This window comes from Arvicanthis niloticus, chromosome 12 (genome assembly GCF_011762505.2).
Source record: "Arvicanthis niloticus isolate mArvNil1 chromosome 12, mArvNil1.pat.X, whole genome shotgun sequence".
In the NCBI taxonomy this organism is placed as follows: Eukaryota; Metazoa; Chordata; class Mammalia; order Rodentia; family Muridae; genus Arvicanthis; species Arvicanthis niloticus.
In genome coordinates, this window is record NC_047669.1 from 19,589,793 (window position 1) to 19,608,363 (window position 18,571).

Sequence of the window (18,571 nt, forward strand, 5' to 3'; positions counted from 1 at the left end):
ATGATAACCAACTAGGTGAAAAGCAAAACTTTGAGAGGTTATGAGATGCCTCTCTTTCTTTCTTTCTTTCTTTTTTTTTTTTTTTTTTTTTTTTTGGTTTTTCGAGACAGGGTTTCTCTGTGTATCCCTGGCTGTCCTGGAACTCACTCTGTAGACCAGGCTGGCCTCGAACTCAGAAATCCGCCTGCCTCTGCCTCCCAAGTGCTGGGATTAAAGGCATGCGCCACCACGGCCCAGCTCCAGATGCCTATTTCTAGTGTTTACAGATGTTACAGAAAAGTAAACTCACAGGTTAGTAATTAAGGAAATTCCCTGTTGTCAACTTTTCATCTTGTAAAGTAGCTTAAAAAGTTAAGACATTTTTAATTTCCAAAGTGTCTAATAAGTTAAATGCAAAAAATAAATAAATAAATAAGGCCACTATTAAGAACACAAGCTGTTCCTGCAGAGAACCAGGTTCAGTTCTCAGCACCCACATGGCAGCTAACACCTCTCCATAACTTCATTTCCCAAGGACCCAACACCTTCTGGATTCTACAGGCACTGTATGTACAATATGTACAGATATACATGCAGACAAAATACGCATACACATAAAATAATAAAGTTTTAAAATAGAACCAGGCATGGTAGCACACACCTTTAATCCCAGCACTCGGGAGGCAGAGACAGGTAGATCTCTAAGTTCGAGGCCAGCCTGGTCTTCACAGGTCTAAGCCAGTCAAGGCTATGTAGAGAGAAATAGCCCAAAAAATAATAAACCAAAAGAAAATAAACTGTTAATCATGCCATGGTTGAACAATGGACCACTGGGTGATACATTTTCTTGATGTTCTCTCTATTCTTTTGTTTCAAAATGAAAAACTATCTTCCAAACCAAAGCAAACAGCCTGGTCTCCTTGTGGCTGATTTCGTGCTCCTGGAAGAATTGAGTGGCTGCAACAGTTTAAGAAAATGTGTGTGAGCCCCTAGTGTACATAGCAGTTTGCCTGTGAGGCCGCTGGCAAGAGTAGTCTGAAGTTTGCGTTCCTTTTGACCATTAGTGATACCGGTTTCCTCCTTTCTTGTCTCACTGCAGCCTAAATTAACAATGGCAAAGTGCAGGCGGAATGTGGAGAACTTCCTGGATGCTTGCAGAAAAATCGGTGTACCTCAGGTAACGTGTGTGCATGTGCATATGTGTGCGTGCGTGCGTGCGTGCGTGCGTGCGTGCGTGTGTATAATTGTTCTTACCAGGAGTAGCTGCTGACTCACTACTAACATGACGTGATATCACAAGACTGTCAGTATTCTCTCCAGCAACATTCTTTCATGCTTACCTCAAGATCTTTAAAGAAACTGTTGAGTGTTGATTTAAATATTGTAACTAATAAATGAAAAATAATTGTTCTGTTTTCTTAAGCATCCCACTAGCTGTTTGACCTAAGTAGAGCTATATTTAACAATATTTTCCACACAGGTACCTTTCAGATTGGGAATTCTTTTTTGCCTTCAGTTTTTTTTTTTAAACACTTTTAATGCATTTTGAATATATGTATTAATTTTGAATAATTTTAGACTTTACAAAAATAGCAGAGTTCTTATGTATACTTCACCCAAATTCCCCAGATGCTTGAGTTAAATACACAAATAGTGTACCTGTACAATGAGGTAATCCAAATGCAAGTCCTCGTGACTAAATGAGAAGTTTAATTCAGCTCCCACCTGTTTTTCCACCAGGCTGCAATTCTTTGGAAGTTAGCATGTTTTAAGGAGACAGTGCTTCCATGGGCCTCTGTTGCAGGGGTTCTCAACCTGTGGGTCATTACCCTTTCACAGGGGTCACCTAAGGCCATCAGAAAACACAGATGTTTACATTACAATTCATAAAAGTAGCAAAAGTACAGTTGTGACGTAGCAATGAAGTTAATTTGGTGGTAGGGGGTCACCACAGCATGAGGATCTATAGTAAAGGATGGCCGCATTAGGAAGGCTGAGACTCAGCTCTACTGTGTTTCCTGCCGTGATAGTACTGTAGTTAAACACTATTTCCAGATTCAATGGGAAGTGTTTATGCTGCTCTTTCGGAGGCCCTTTTGAAGAGCAGTTAAAAACTGCTTTACTCTTGAGGGGTGCACAGAGTTTTTGATGATAGAGGAAATAGGCTCTGTGATCTAGTGTGTGCTCAGATTGATCTTAGAACTCTGGAGAAGCATGCCTTCTGCCTAGCCACCAGTGCTGGCACAGACGCCCAGCACCATGCTTAGCAACACTGTAACTGACGCCCAGCACCATGCTTAGCAACAGTGTAACTGACGCCCAGCACCATGCTTAGCAACACTGTAACTGACGCCCAGCACCATGCTTAGCAACACTGTAACTGACGCACACCACCATGCTTAGCAACACTGTAACTGACGCACACCACCATGCTTAGCAACACTGTAACTGACGCACACCACCATGCTTAGCAACAGTGTAAAGAATTAGCAACTGGATGTGCCTCCTGCATGCTCTGCTGAGCCACAGCCTCCAGTCCTTAGGCCTCAGCTTTGTCTGTCTGCAGTTCACCATCCTGCTCTAACCGGCCAAGAGCCAGGAGTCAGAGCAGCAGTGTATCGAGAGAGCACCCTTCACTTCCAGCTTCACACATGTCAGAGCAGAAGGGAAAGCCTTTTCCAGCCTTGTGTCCATTAGCCAGCATGAATCCCACACCTGCTCCTCAGCCTTAGCAGGTTCTTGTTTGCTGTGGTACGGGTTTGTAGTTCCCCTTTTCTAAACTCAGCCGTGGCTTTTTTTATTTCTATGGACAAAGTCACACATTCTTATATCACTGTGTTATAAAAGCGTATAAAGCCATTTTACTCATCCTGAGACCATTTACCATTTTCTAAGAACTGGCAGTATTCTCTCTACAGTGAAAGGCCTGAGGTCCGTATGAGCATGTGTTAGCATTCACGTTTCCCTGTCTTATGTCAGCACACCATGTGGACTGAAGCGGAGTGTGGCCTGCACTGGTCAGCAAATGGCAAGTGCAGGAAGCAGCAGCAATTGGCTCTGCCCCTGCTGGTACTTGCTGAGAGCCCTCCTCAACACCATTTCTAGGCATGAGAGCTGCCTGCCAGGCTCTGTAGAGCCATCTTGTCTCAGATGTAAAGGCTGTAGCCTGGAGCTCTTCAGAATGTTCTGCCGTTGATCAGCAAACTGTGCTTTAGACCATGTACTTAAGGCAGCATTTTCCAAGTGGGGCCCACGAGTGCTCATCGCAGCCCAGCCAGCCTTCCACCTGAGCTGAGCTATTCGAAGGCAGAAACAGAGATAGAAAAAGTATAGTTTAAAACCAACCTTTTTCCAGGGTGCTTAGACTGAGGTTCTTTGTATCCACACCTCCGCTCCTATTTCCTCTGCCAGAAGGAGGAAATGGACACCACTCAAACCACTTCGTTTTTCTCCCCCTGCCTTCCACGCATGTCTCTACAGTTTCCATAAGGCCTAGACCTGCTTCCACTTCTGCTGAAAATTAGTCATTTTTCTGGACAGAGTGAAGGATTAAGGAACTTACAAATGGGTAGCTCAGTCTTGCTTGGTCTCACCTCCTTCTAGCCCTAACTAGCCTATAAAACCAAATGTAGTATCTTGGTGTGTCAGCCTGGGGGCCTAGGCAGACTAAGTGTTGTGTGGAGCGAGCTGAGTCCCCTGTGGTGGAACATGGCTGTCTTCTTTCCGCCTGGGAAGTGGAGCAGGAGGATCCGGGCTGAAGGTCGTCATCTTCAGCTCCAAAGTGACTTTCATGCAATACCAGCAATATAGACCTGTTTCAGACAAAGATAAAAGATAAATGATACGCACAAATGAGTCAAATGAAGGAAAATGAGCTGGGACGTAGCAATAGTAGTGTCTTCCTAGGGTCTGCTCCCAGCTCACACTCAAAATGTGAAGAAATCACTAAAAACAAAGGAAATTCAGGAAGCCTCTGGATAGGGAAGTCTATAGAGATTCACTTTTATTATTGTGCTTTTTTTTAAATGTTTTATATTTTAAAAAACTGTATTTGAGTCCATTGTCTTATATCCTAGAATTATTATATATGTTAATATTTCCAGATTGAGTCCACTAATGGTGACTTTAGACACTCCCTCCATTCTGTTGTGTATCAGTGCAGCCGACTCCTCTGTAGTAAACCTCCCTCATTGCAAGGCTTGGTCTTTGAGCATCTGGTTTGCCTGACTTCATGATTGCCAACTCTAGTGAGCATCCTCACCTTGTCCCTACTCTCCCTCAATGGTAAGGAGGAGTGGGATTGAGATGAGGCCCCTCCCACTCACCTCCCACTGTCAGGCTCACACATCCAGGACCCCAGCAAGCTTTCACCATTGTCTCCTCAGGGCTGTGGCTAGCCTCCTGTAAGCAAGCTCATTCTACCAATCAGGAAAAACTCATCTGTGCGTAGATGAGCCCACGTTTGTTATTCAGTGTTTTCTTATTTACAATGAAATGCTGCAGGGTGTGTGTCCGACTGTGACTGATGGTTTTTCTGAGCTCTGCACTTGTCTGTGTTCTGCTGCACTGACTTTGTTTTTCTGTTTTCCTTTCCTGCTCGCATTTGGACAGGACAATCTCTGTTCTCCTTCCGACATCCTTCAGCTAAACCTCAGCGTTAAGAGAACTGTTGAAACACTGCTCTCTTTTGGGGCACATGCAGAAGAATCCAGCTTTGTCTCTTTGTCTGTCCAGCTTCTGGGTTTTGTGGCATTTTACTGTTCTTTAATGTTAATTCTCTGTGTGCTTTATTACCGGGTCTTCACCTATAGCTGACCATGCAGCCAGTGCCATCCAGCTCCTTCCTGTGCTTGGTGAAGGTTTGTTTCTCATACAGAACTGCTACACACCTGTGTTTTCAGACTGCTAACTTGAGAAGGTGCATCATCTCTCCTGTGTCCACAGAGGCAGTACATTGCACAGTAGGCACTAGTGACAGCTAACCGAGAGGAGCATTCTCTCTAGTCCCTGGCTCCCCTCCCGCCCTGTGGCCTTGTCTCTCATATGGAATGGTTGTGGCTTTTTTTATTAAAGCAATCCTGAGCCATAGAGGACTCTGGCTATCTTTTTATGTGGTGATACAACTTCAGTTTTGAAGTAAAGACTATCTGAGCCTTTCAACAGCTGCTCACCATGAAAATACTGGTAGCATTTTATAATGAGCAGTGTGTCCGTTTAAGACAATGCACACAAAGCAGCTGCACAGAGTCTGCATCTGAGGAGATCTGGCCATGGTTACCATGGGTGTTGCCTGAAAACAGATCTTCTGATAGAATCCTGTTGGAATGTGATGTTTGGAATTTATATCATTTCTAACATGTGTGACCCATTTTTGTAGGTGAAGTTTGTGTGTTGTAGGCTGTACAAGTGTATCTGAAGCTGTATCTGAGCCCCGGGTCCCAGTGAAGCTGCAGTCTGCTCTTAGAATGCTTAGTAAATAGTGTCTGAACTTGGGCCAAGAGTGACACTGCAGCAGTCAGATGGCAGTTCTCACAGATGCTGTCTCCAAACTCCATGAACAAATGCTGCTGCAGTGCTGACAGAACACAGTGCGCTGCAGCAGTGCCTCCCTCCCAGAGTGCGCTCATGTGGGCACGCGTGTTCATAAGACAGTCTTAGGTCAAGTTCTGTAGAGTTTTGTCCTTTTAAACACACACACACACACACTCACATACACACACACACACACACACACACACACACACACACACACACAGAGAGAGAGAGTCAGGTTCAAAGCCAGGTGTGATACCCATAATCCCAGCACTTAGGATGTTGAAACAGGATTACTTTGAGTTTGAGTTCAGCCTAGGCTACATGCCAGGACCTTGTCTTTAAAGGGACAAAACCAAAAAAGCCCCACAGAGGCTATCATGTGGTCTAGCCTAGCAGTGGTGGCTTCCTAGGAACCATCCACAAAGTTGATGTGCCAGGGGACGTGCCACTTGTGAGTAGTGTCAGACACTGCACTGACCACCTGCTCTGGGCTCAGGCCTGGGTGCTGAGGAGCAAACAATAGGAATGGCCCTGGAGAACGTGGCCCACAGCGAGCAAATGCAGATTCCTCCTCTTGTTGATATTCTTTAGGTTTTTGTTTGTTTGTTTGTTTTTTGTTTTTTTTTTTTTGTTTTTTTTTGTTTTGTTTTGTTTTGTTTTTTTAGTTTTTTGGAGGCAGGTTTCTCTGTGTAGCCCTGGCTATCCTGGAATTCTCTCTGTAGACCAGGCTGGCCTTGAACTCGGGTATCTGCCTGCTTCTGCCTCCTGAGAGCTGAGATCAAAGGTGTGTACCACCACCACCCAGTGCAGATTCATCTTAAACAAAGCTACTCAGCAGTTGTAGAAATATTCAAAGTATTAATTCAAAACTGCTAGTCTTATTAGCAAATTAAAAGATTGCTGTGACTTTATCAAAATTAGCATTAAATAAAAAAGCAATTAAATCAAGTACCAATAACTGCCTCAGAAACAAATACTTGCTATATTTTTACTACAATTCATTTTGTAATGTTTCAAGTGGTACAGAATGTGGTGGAGCGCTCCTGTAACCCTCACATTGAGGCCAGCCTGAGCTGTGCAGCAAGACCACTCTCAACCAAAACCCGAAAATTAATTTTTAACTGGGCATGGTGGTGCATGTCTTTAATCCTAGCCTTGGGAGGCAGAGACAGAAGGATCTCTGGGTGTTCAGGTTAGCCTAGTCTACATAGAAAGACAGTCTCAATAGATAAATAAATTTTATTTATTTATTTATTTGATGAGAAAAGAAAAGCCAGAAAGTGTTATACTGAGATCTGCCTTTTTCTTACCAGAGTAACCAAACCCTACTAAGTCAAACAAGATAGGTGTATCCACCTTACCCAAGTGGTAGTCATCTTTTATAGGTCAGTTACTAAGACGCAAGCTGACATAGTCCTCAAGCAGCATCTGTTGTGCTGGATTTTATGATGTGAAATGCTTACTTTTTCAAATACAGTTTTTTTTAAGACTTACTGTGTAGCCCTGGCTGGCCTTGAACTCACAGACCTACCTGACTCTACCTCCTGAGTCCTAGGATCAAACAGACTCAGCTAAAACACAGTCTCTTTTTAAATATGACTTTTAACTCATTTAGATTTAGGCCTCCCCTCCCCTTCCCTGCAGTCAGAGTCATTCACAAACCATGTTGTGTCTCTGCTGCCGTGTCCTTCCCAGAGTGTCCTCTGGCTGTTTGTACATCTGTACCTGCTTTGTAAGTCTTCCCTGGTCTTTGTCAGAGACTGTGTGTGGCTTTCTGCAGTGTTCTCTTCTTCTCTGTTGTGTAACTGTGTGCCACCTTTCCATCTTCTGCTTTCTAAACCTTCTGTATGGACTGTAATTGTGTTAATAAAGTGACCCCAGTGTGAGACACGCCTGCGCCTGCCTCCTTTAGCCGGGTGGGTTTACCAGAACTTTCCATATGTCACTTGATCATTATGGGGTGGGGGTGGAAGGACCTGTGTTCTTTCAGTTGTGATGTTCATCCTGTTTTCTTCTTTGTTTGTTTTATGTTACATTGTCCCCTTTCAGGAGCAATTGTGTCTGCCTCTGCACATTTTAGAAGAGAAGGGGTTGGGCCAGGTTGCAGTGACAGTCCAGGCCCTCCTGGAGCTTGCCCCACCCAAGCCGCAGCCGCAGCCGCAGCTCTCTGCGGTCTGAGGACTCCGGTGGCCCTGCATGTTGGCACAGCCAAGACAAGGAGCAGGAGGACTTGATTGTTGGCGCTGCCTGCTCAGAGGGAGCCCTGTGCGTTCCTAGAAGCACTGTCTTCATGGTTCCTGCCAGGAATATTCCATTTCTCCATTTTAGGGGAGATTAAACCCATGTCCACTATTTTTTGTTTTTAATGAAGACAGTTTTTTAAAAGTGGAACTTTGATTACTGAGGACCCATCATGGAAGACTAAGCTGGCTGTGCTTTTTTTGTGCGAAGCAGGATCGTTTTCCATGCCAGAGCCAGTGTTTTCTTAGCTGGATATTGAGTTCTCTGAGGACAGGCATATTATTATCTCGCCAGTTCCCAGGTATCTACAGCTCAATGGTTTCCACAACTGGACTTCATTCTCTGGAGCATTTGTGAAATCCAGATTTGCATCAAAGGTTGTGACATGGCCTGGGAACCTGCATTTTCAGCAAACATTGTGTTTCTCAGGCAGTGGAGACCACTGTTAAAGGCACATAGTTATGTGGTTTGAGGGTACCACCCCTACTGCATTTTTCAATCACATTCAAATCAAAGGCTATATGATGATGACTTGGCCTTCTCTGTCAAAGAGAGCAAAACCATAGAGAAGCCCTAGGTTCTGCACAATAGAACAGGTATCTAAGGCCAGTACCCAGGCCCCTCCCCAGGCTTGCCCACTTCACCCCATCTTTTTCTAGAGGGTGGTTTCATGCTCACCTGCTGTTTCCTGAACCAACGCACTCCACACACAGTTGTGAGCTATAAAGTGTAGCATGTGGTACCCAGCAGTGCGCCTTTGCCTCAGTGCGCCTGCGTGCTGATGCCAAGCTCTTGGACTCAGTTCCCTGCTCCTGGGACTGAACACAAAGCCGAAAGGACTGAAGGAAAGACATTTCTTACAATCCGTGTAGGTGACAGCCAGTGTCCATAGCTACAAGAAAGCACTGAGAGCAGCTTCTGGTCTCTCCTGTCCCCTCCCTGAGAGCCTCCAATGTGAGCAGAGAACAAAAGGGCCAAGGGCTCCAGCGCACTGTAGGAGTCTTTATTTAAACTGAAGCACAGAGGCTTCTCTTCCCCTACATTTTGGACTCTTTAGTTGTTAGTTGTATCTTTGGTGTTTGCTGCAGTTGGAACCCAAATACAGTAATTACATAAAGCTGTTTGTTTTATAGGGTTTTCCCTATAGTTAATTTTTGTGGGTTTCTTCCCAAGGCTTGCAGTATCATCCTGTGCAGCATATAAAAGTGACTTCGAGACTGGACTAGGATTCCATCGCCAGCATCACCTAAAACATGGTTTAGAGAGGCACATGGCCTGTGATTTCAGACATCCCAAAAGCTGGAGGATCAGGATTTGGAGCCCACACTAGGCAATAGCCAGCCACAGCCCACTAGGCTGTATTAGACTGTGGCTGGAGAGCTGGCTCAGTAGGTAAGAGCACTTGCTGCTCTAGCAGATCAGGGTTCAGTTTCCAACACCCACAAGTCAGTTCACAACTGCTTGTAAGGGTCCAGTGCACTCTACTGGCTTCTGCAGGTACCAGGCACACACATGGTATACCTGTATATATGAAGGTAAAACACTCATATACATAAAAATGAATATTAAAAATATATATTCTTCCTCTGAAAGTGACCTTGAACAAAATCATTTTGAATATCTAGTCAAAACAATGTTTTCTCCTTGTTTGTGCAGAGAAGTATTTATTAGAATGCTGCCACTTTTATTCAAGTTCCAAAGCAGCAGCCAGGCATGGGTTCACACCTGTAACTCAGGTAACTAGGGCGCTCGAGAAAAAGTAAGTATAACGTAGAGTGTCTGTGCTCCTGCCCAGTCCTTCATGGTCCTCACAGAACAGTAGGAACGGCTCACAGCCCAGCCCATTTGTTCATCAGCAGTCCACAGAGCCAGCAGCCACAGAGCCTGCTTATGACCAGCTATGCTTCTGGACTGCATATGCTTCCTTCTAGACATCATAAAACCTCAGCATAATTTATAAATTCCAGATTTTAATTGTACAGAAAATGGCTCCAGAAGACATTACATAATACAACACTTGGAATGGCTGCAAGAGTTCCTAAGAGTAAGTTGGCATTGCCAAGCTTGGCGGCACATGCCTTTAATGCCTCCCAGCTTTTGAGGGACAGAGGCGGCAGATCTGGTCTGAATACTGAGTTTCAGGCCAGCCAGGGCTCTATAGTGAGACCCTACTTCAGAGAGAAGAGGAGGACATTTTAACCCTGCTGTTTTCCTCTGAGACCTTAATGTACTTAGCAAACTAATGCACCCTTGAACGATAAGGATCCAGTTGTGCCGTGTTAGCAGGCAGTAAAGACCGTTTGCAGTTCTTGTGAGTCGGCACACAGCAAGGCAGTGCCTTTGTTGGGCCTTTGTGGCTTCTTACAGGTTTCCAAATTGGAAAAAACAATTCATTTGGATATTTAACCTTGCTAGAGCCAAGCTAGACCCTGACCGGAAATGGCTACCTTGCCAATGCTAAGGTAAGCCGAGTGCCTGCCTGGCTCTGCCCTGCCACCTGCAGAGATGTTATGTCAGCAGTCTGCAGGCAGCCTGGCACTCTGACCTGGATTCCCCTGTAATGAGCAGGTCTGACGAACTCTCCAGAGAAGGAACCTTTGTATCTGCCTAGAACAGACTAGAAAAGGCAGAGCAGTGGGTGGTTTCCAACCAGCAGCTCTGTAAATACACCTTTGTAACTCATGAAGAAGCCTGCCATTTCTTTGCCCCCTCCAGTCAGTCAGCTGTGACTGATTACATGGTATGCCGATGAGTCTGATGGTGTCTTATGAACTAAGTGCTTAGACAGTTCTAGAAATGAAGGAGAACTTGGTTACTTAGAAGCCTTTTGTATACACATTGCAGTGAGATGGTTTACAGCAGATTTTATTTCTAAAATGTTATAAACATAATTAATAAAAGGTTTTGTAAACATTGTCCTATACTTGTATGTTTGTAAATGTTTGTATAAGTTCTAAGTATAAATATGTCAATACTATGTATGTTATTTTAAATTGCCTGTATGTCATCTTATATGTGGACATTAAAATAAAAGCCAGTACTCCAGTAGCATATAATAAACACTTCAAAATGTTCCAGTCTAAAGCATGGTTTCCTTGCCAAAGACAAATCAAGGAAGGATCTATCTGGCTCTGAACATTTGAGGTTCACATTCACTTTCTTAAAGAGGTACAGATAGTAAGATGGCCCGCGCTGGCAGTGGGATGAGAAGGCTCAATTCAGGCTGGGGCTGTAGTGCAGGTAGTAGTGTGCCTACGCGTTCCACGCCCCTTCCGAGTCCCCTTCGCCCATGAAAGAGACACGTGAGGCAGTGTTCGGGTAGTTACTACAGCGAGGCTTTATTCTTTTATCAGCAGAAGCGGAAGACCCCAAGCCCGGGAAAGGCACTGCTATATGTACCCTAGAGTGGTGTGTTCACTTCTGATTGGCTGTTCACTCATCACCCCATATTACGCCCCGGGATGGGCAGTGGCTTGGCGCGCTTTTGCCTTTTGCACCTGCACAGTTAGTTGTTTACTTGTGGGAGCACAGGATGCCATCTTGTAATGGCAAATGCTGTCACGCTCACCACAGCTCCTAACATCTACGAGCATGTGTAAAGTCCTGGGATCCATTCCCAACACTGCATAAACTGGGTATGGTCACTCACTCCTGCAATCCCAGCACTTAGGAGGCACAACACGAGGTTCAAGGCCACTAGACTACATAGTGAATTTGAAACCAACCTGGGCTACATAAGATCCTACATCTAAAAGTTTAAATTTCATACTCATGAAATATGTAAGACACATTAAGATACCTTTTCTCTCGGGGGTGGGGGGGAGGGAGGAGGAACAATTAAGGGCCAATGCAATGGTTCAGCAGGCATAGGGGCTTGCTGCCAAGCCTGATGACTGATATCCTAAATGCCTTAATATCCTAAGCCTAGTGAGTTTGATATCCAGGACCTAAATAGTACAAAGAGATAAGGTAGAAGGAAACAATTCTTAGAACCTGTCCTCTGGCCCCACCCCCTGCAAGCTGTGGTGTGTATATATATACATGTTTTCATGCCTGGGCCCACATATACACTGTGTGTTTGTTTGTTTGTTTGTTTTTAAAGAAACAAACTGGGCATAGCGGTGCTTGTTTTAATCCCAGCACACAGGATGGCAGAGACAAACAGATCTCTGAATTCAAGGCCTGCATGGTCTATACTGTGAATTCCAGAATGAGCCTGGCACCCAGAATTTGTGTCTGAGAACCCACAACCGGTGGAAGGGGAGAACGGACTCAAAGGGGTCCTTTGAACCCTGCATGTGCTCCAACACATGTCATGCACACATACACAGAAACAGAGGCAAGAGTGACCTGATGGGCTCACTGGTTTTAAGGGAGAACTGCAAACAGCTAGCTTTGCTGTATACCACACGGGCAAGTTTGCATGTGTCTTGTTTTTTTTAAGTGTTAATATCCAGATGATGGACATAGTTGTGTCTCTCTTGACAAACATAATCTCTGAACCAGCCTTCTGGAGAAGCCATGTCCCAGTCTTTACCACTGGAAGACTGTGTATCTACATGCCATTTCTGTCTTGTATCAGCTACTTCCATCCCTATCTGTCCCCAGAAAAGTCACTGGAACAGCTTATGTAAGAGACATATTGTGTGTTGTCTGCCAACACCACCAACCCTAGACTAACAGTCACCCTGAGAGACAGGCAAGAGCCAACGTTTTTTAGTGCGTGCACATGATGCTAGGTGATGATAACCTTATACTTGTCACTGAATAATTCACTTTTGCTTATAATAGTTTCTCACTTTAATCATATGGCATAAAGTCAGAATCAGATGTGTCAGGAGTTTTTAATACTTCACTATAAGCTAATGAACTGCTTTCTGGTGAGAGAAAATAAGAATGTTCACAAAGCTACTCAACATGGCCCCCCCACAGTCTGGTCTGAGGAGGCCCTACAGCCCTGTGATAGCCCTCACTGGGGTTTGGAAACTAGAGTAACAGGCAAAGAAAAATCCCAGATGTCTCTGTGAGCCTGGTGGTGGGTGCTGTGGCAGCATCACACGTGTCTCGAGCAAAGCCTGAGAAGGAACAGCAGACACATTACTTCTTGCCTCTCCGCTTCTCCTTCTCCTTGCCTTTCGAGTCTTTGCTGTCATCTTTGTCTTTCTTGGGCATTTTGAAATTTCCGATTTCCTTCCGGACCACTGTGCCTCGCCACCAGGCCTGGAGCTGGAAGAGAAAAGCAGGGGAGTTCATCTCAGTGTGCCAAACAGCACTTGACTTTCTACAGAGGAGAGAACCAACAGTTGCTTGTGTCTCAGGAACAGGGGACATGGAAGTGGCTAGGCTGTCAGTACTGCCTGAAAATGAAGAATACCAGACCAAGTCTTCCTTCAGACTTAGAGCCTCAACTGTGTAATTCTTGTTCCCTTGGTAAACACCTCACATCTCACAGCCACTGGATGCAGAGGGAGTGCCTGTTTCCTGTGCCCAGTCAGGGACGCACCAAGAAGTCTGAGTAGTTGACGGGGCATCACATATCTTTAAGGAGCTGCTGAACAGGTAGGATTTAGATAGCCCCTTGAATGTCTTTGTCAGTTTAATGCAACTCTTATCTACTTTATAGGATCAGACTAGCAAACAGAGCACATGAATGAACTAGAGAGAACAAAAGTGGTTTCTGGTTAGCTCTTCACTCAAAATTGAATCTTGGCAAATGGAAAATAGAAGCTTGATCAACATTTACTAATTAAACACTAGGTTTTCCTGATAGGAAATCAAAGATGAGTCTCCCCCAACTTATTTTTTAGTTTATTTTGGTTTGGTTTGGTTTGGTTGAGACAGGGTTTCTCTGTGTAGCTCTGGCAGTCCTGGAACTCCCTCTGTAGCCCAGGCTAGCCTCAAACTCACAGAGATCTGCCTGCCTCTGCCTCCCAAGCCTTAGGATTAGAGGTGTGCTCTTCCACTGAGCATCACCAGCTAAAGATGTTTCCATAGCTGGTCCTGAAAGTACTTTAAAGTTCTCATTTTGGACTTGTGGTTGTGCCTGTAATTCCAGCACTTAGGCAGTAGAGTTAATGGCCAACCTGAGCTACACAGGCAGAACTTGCCTCCCACTCTACATCTCAAATCCATTCCTGCCAGGACCCTTGAAGGATGCTCTTCCAGGCAGAGGTTGGTGTTGGTTGGTTGGTTGGTTTTTTGTTTTGTGTTTTTTCAAACCAGCTGCTATCTTTGCAATGCAGTTTTTGCTTTAAAATGTTTTTCCAAGGGCTGGAGAGATGACTCGGCAATTAAGAGCACATACTGCTCTCGCTGATCTCTTAAGTAAGTTTCCCAGCAACCACATCTGGAAATTCATAGCCATCTGTAACTCCAGCTCTTCTCCCAGGCTCTGTGGGCACCTGCACTCTTGTACACATACCCACATACAGACACACAGACATATTCATAATTAAAAGTAAAAATGGATCTTAAAAATATTTTCTAGAATCTGGAACTGATCATGCTGCCATTGTTAATAATTACAAGTTCACAGAAGACTTTTATGAGGTAGTTCACTATCTCAGCCAGGCTTGGCTGCTATAGTCCCCAATAGCCAGGAAGCTGAGGAGAAAGGGGCACTGCAGACTACACATTGAGTCCCAAGGCATAACTGTGGGAAAAACACTGTATATATATATAAAATATATATATATAAAGTATATATAACTTTAATATATAAAGTTTCAAATATGTTTTTTCCAACTTGCTTTGTCCCTTCCACCCTTTTTTAAGCAACTTCTATTGGAAGGCATCACTCAGCCAGGCCTGACTTACACCAGGGTGTCAAGGAGTACAGAGCATTCAGAAGTGCCCTGCCTACACAGCACCGCCTTGGGTTAGGAGTGACCTCAGACCCAGTGTCTGGACAGAGGATTTCTCCACTGCACACCTCCCCCAGACGGGGAGCCAGCCTTGCTCTTTGTTTCCCTGCACTGTGGACTGTAGGCACACCCTTACCCGTGTACTGTAGGACCCCTGGTGGCCCAGGCTCCACCTGTACTTCCACCCCCGAGTGTCCCCTACCTTCACAATGCTCCTCAGTTCGAGGTCATCCTGCTCCAACTTCTTCCTGGTCTTCTCCTTTTCTATCCGGTCCTCAATAATGACCTGTTCATATTCCCGGATCTGCACAAATACACAAGGAGCAGAGTCAGGCCGCAGCCCAACCAGTCCTACATGCTGGTAATTCCAGAACTCCAGAGGCAGATGGGAAGACAGATGAAAATTCAAAGCCAATCTCATCTATGCAGCAAGTGTATGTCTCAAAAAAAAAAAAAAAAAAAAAAAAAAAGTCCTGCTGGATTCCCACTATGTATTCACATTATATAATTGTTCCTCAATTTTTTTTTTCAATTTAAACAATTCAAGTTTAAGCTTTAAAATGAAGATGAAATACTAAGTCAGGTGTAGTGGCACACACTTGTAATCATAACACTCAGGAGACAGAGGCAGGAGGATCGTAACAAGCTCAAGGCTAGCCTGGTCAATATAATGAGATTCTGTTTTAAGATCACACATGTGCATGTGCACACACACGCACACACACACGTGTGCACACACACACATATATTGATATCCTTCCGATAATATTTTTAAAACTTTAATAGAATGTATATGTGTAAATAGCCTTGTTTTAAACTAGAAATTTAGGAACTTCTACATCTACCCAATGGTGAAGTCAGGTTTTTAGAGATCAACATTTATAAATTGTTTTTAGGGACCATAAAATTTTCTTTTGTTTAATTCAGCATCTCTCTCAAGGAGTTTTAAACAATTTCAACCTAAAATTCAAGAAAAGTCTCTGACCTGATCACCTCTGTGATCTCAGCATTCAGAAGGCTGAGGTAGGAAGATCACTACATAATAAATTCCAGGGTAGCCCAGACTACAAAGACACAGTCTCAAAAAATAAAAGTGTGCTTGCAACAGAATCCTTCCAGCTCTAGTGCCATAAGCACCCACTCAGTCATCGTCATCAATAGAGAACCATGTTGGTTTACTCTACTTTTGACTAGAACTCTTCCCAGACTCCTCAGCTCCCGTTCATCACCCAGCCACCCTGCTGCCCCTTACCATCTTTGCCAGGTCTTGAAGGTGTGCTAGGTCACTGGCCTTGGCGGCCTTGAGAGCATTTAACTCATTCTGCTTCGCTTCTGTGTCTTTATCAAATTTCTCCATCCAGAACTCTAGCTTCTCCTCAAGTTTCTACTTGGAAAAAAACATTAAAATATGGTTCCCGCCAGACATAAATAACAGGACCACATGATGCCAATTAGAGCAAGTTCAATAACAACAAGTTTTCCTATAGAGATCTGATCACAACAGACTTGGTGAGGAACTGAGGGAGACCAGTCCAGATGCTGACATGTTCTTTGTCTCAGGTTGGTGGCCATACACTTCATATTTGTGTACTTCTCTGTGTGTAAGCCACTCCATGTTTAAAGGAGGAGGGGCACCTATGAGCTCACAGCACACGACAGACAACATGTATAAGACACGCTGAGTGCAAGCAGATAAAATCCCAGAATAGAGTGAAGAGGTAGGCAAGAAGCCCTTCACCTAGCTGAGAAGCTAATGGCAATTGATGGCTGTTGGGAGAGGTAGAGTCCTTTTGCTTTGGGGGTGTGGCCCCTGGTAGTCACCACACTCCACTGGAATGCTGCATACATGAAGCCCTGGGTTTGACAGTCTGCACCACACAAAACTAGACATGGCTACCCACACCTGTTGTCAAAGTAGAGGCAGGAGGATCAGGAGTTCAAGGCCATTGTTAGCTTCATAGCAAGTTCTAGTCCAACCTCGGGTATAAGACACCTTGACTGAGGGGAGAGGAGTCTTTAAATTTCTAAGTGAAAATAGATATGAATCTAAGATGGCAGCCAAAATTTTAAATATGAGAGAAGATGATGAGATTCAGTCTATGAAAGTTACTTGAAAATGTCCTTTTGCAAGGGAAAATGAAAGATGTGTAACAAAGAAAATACCAGTAAAGTGTGATGCTCTTGACAGTTCCTCAGGAGACATCGGGTCCAATGGGAGGAGCCCGGGCTCTGAGGCAAATCACTGAGGTTCAAGTCTTGCACTCAAGATTACTTGACTTCTTTAGACCTCTAGCTCTCTCAGCTAGTGGTTGTAAAGTGGAGATGCAACAATCTTCACACACAGCACAGTGCAGTGTAATAGTGGTAGGCTAATGACTGACATTTGTATAAAATTGATTTCAACACAGGATACTGGAAAGGGGGTCAGTAAGTACAAAAGTTTTAATAAAAGCAACAGACGGTGCAGAATAATTAATTCTAGACCTAAGAGAGAAACAGTAAAACCTAGGCATGTATAAAAACATTTAAAAATTGAAACAGGGTAAGTGGTAGTGTGTAGCGGGATATTTTTCCAGCAACATTGGCCATAAAAGCAGTAATTTGGGAGGAGCTAATGTGGGAGGAGTAAAAAGAGGAAGAGGAGAGGAAGAGGAGGAGCTAGGAAGAGGCAGAGGTGTAAGAGCCATGGAGGACCATGCATGTATCAAGAGCAGTCCTAGGTTATATAACAACTTATATCATAAGATTAGATATTGGGACATACCTTTAATTGTGTGGCACGCATGTGGCATCTGGCTGCTGAACATGGCAGCAGAGCTAAGCAGAACCACTGCCACTTAGATAGTTGGCCCAAGAAATAGCCTTTTTAAAAATATTACCTTAACAGTGGCGCACGCCTTTAATCCCAGCACTCGGGAGGTAGAAGCGGGCAGATCCGTGAGTTCAAGGGCAGCCTGGTCTACAGAGTGAGTTCAGGACAGCCAGGGCTACACAGAGAAACCCTGTAAAAGTTGACACTAAGCTCAAGAGATGGCACTGTTGTCCTTTTCCAGAGGACCTGTTTCAGTTCCCAACATCCATGTCTTTATAGGCTCAGGAGACCAAAACCCCAGCTCCAGGACTCCAAAGCCATCTTCTGACCTCCAGGGTACCTGCGTTCATGCCCACACACAAACACATACCTAATTCAAAAATAAGCCTCAACAGCTACTAGTAAAAACCAGAAATAAGTAACTCCTAAACTCCAGGAACATTGGAGAGTAAGACCCAGAAGAGTAGGTATGGTGGAGCAGGCCTGTAACCCAGCACTGGGGGCAAAAGCAGGAGACCTTGTCTCCAAAGAACTGAAACAAAATGGAATGTTTCCTACAAAGACATGTTACAAAACATGACTCAGAAAGATCTGGTGAATGAAGAGCTGGATATCATTCTTGGCAGCCCAGTGATTCCCTTTTAAATATGACACCCCAGGAAATAAATAAATACGACACCCCCTGCAAACACAAAGACAAGAGAGAGAGAGACCTAGTCGTGATGGCTTGGATTTTACTACACTTCAAACAACACATACGGTTTTATTCAACTTCTCTTTTGGGTTTCAGATTATAGGAAAATGGAAAAGTTTTCAAGCCATGCAGCCAAGCCAGCAAACTCTGGAAACAAATAACAAAATAGCCACAGAAAACAAAGAGATACAAAAATCAAAGTATGTCAACCCTAGTGGTTTGTTAACACCACACCATTCCCAGGTAGACTTTATCCTAGGAAGTGAAAGATGACTCAACATTAGTGGCTAGATTAGTACAGTCTATAACTCTACAAAGACTGGAGGGGTGGCTCAATGGTTAGGAGCCTATCCTGGTCTTACAGAGGGTCTGAATTTGAGTAGGTCACAACCACCTGTAACTCTAGTCCCTGAGGATCTGACACACTCCACTGGCTTCCATGTGGCA

The 18,571-nt window shown here is 44.3% G+C and overlaps 2 protein-coding genes across 19 annotated transcripts in view; one reads left to right on the forward strand and one right to left on the reverse strand.

Annotated features, from left to right (window-relative positions):
- Positions 1-10,828, forward strand: part of Lrch3 (leucine rich repeats and calponin homology domain containing 3) — a 107,231-nt gene extending 96,403 nt beyond the window's left edge. For 7 of the 14 annotated variants that reach the window (XR_013113561.1, XR_013113564.1, XR_013113563.1 and 4 more), the window contains 3 exons: positions 1,079-1,156; positions 4,591-7,430; positions 7,564-10,828. Coding sequence is in view for 7 of the 14 variants with exons in the window: in XM_076942826.1 (XP_076798941.1) it covers positions 1,079-1,156; positions 4,591-4,794 (282 nt within the window). In the remaining 7 variants the exon portion in view is untranslated. Of the gene's footprint in view, positions 1-1,078; positions 1,157-4,590; positions 7,431-7,563 lie in introns of those variants that run through there. The other 7 variants (XM_034514998.2, XM_076942828.1, XM_034514999.2 and 4 more) reach the window with 3 other exon arrangements.
- A 240-nt stretch (positions 10,829-11,068) lies between these two features.
- The window catches only part of Drc9 (dynein regulatory complex subunit 9), a 38,032-nt gene continuing 30,529 nt past the window's right edge, over positions 11,069-18,571 (reverse strand). For all 5 annotated transcript variants that reach the window (XM_034515691.2, XM_034515688.2, XM_076942832.1 and 2 more), the window contains 3 exons: positions 15,871-16,002; positions 14,821-14,922; positions 11,069-12,981 (listed from right to left, as the gene is read on the reverse strand). In XM_034515691.2, the coding sequence (XP_034371582.1) occupies positions 12,853-12,981; positions 14,821-14,922; positions 15,871-16,002 (363 nt within the window). In that variant the 3' untranslated portion in view covers positions 11,069-12,852. The remainder of the gene's footprint in view (positions 12,982-14,820; positions 14,923-15,870; positions 16,003-18,571) is intronic.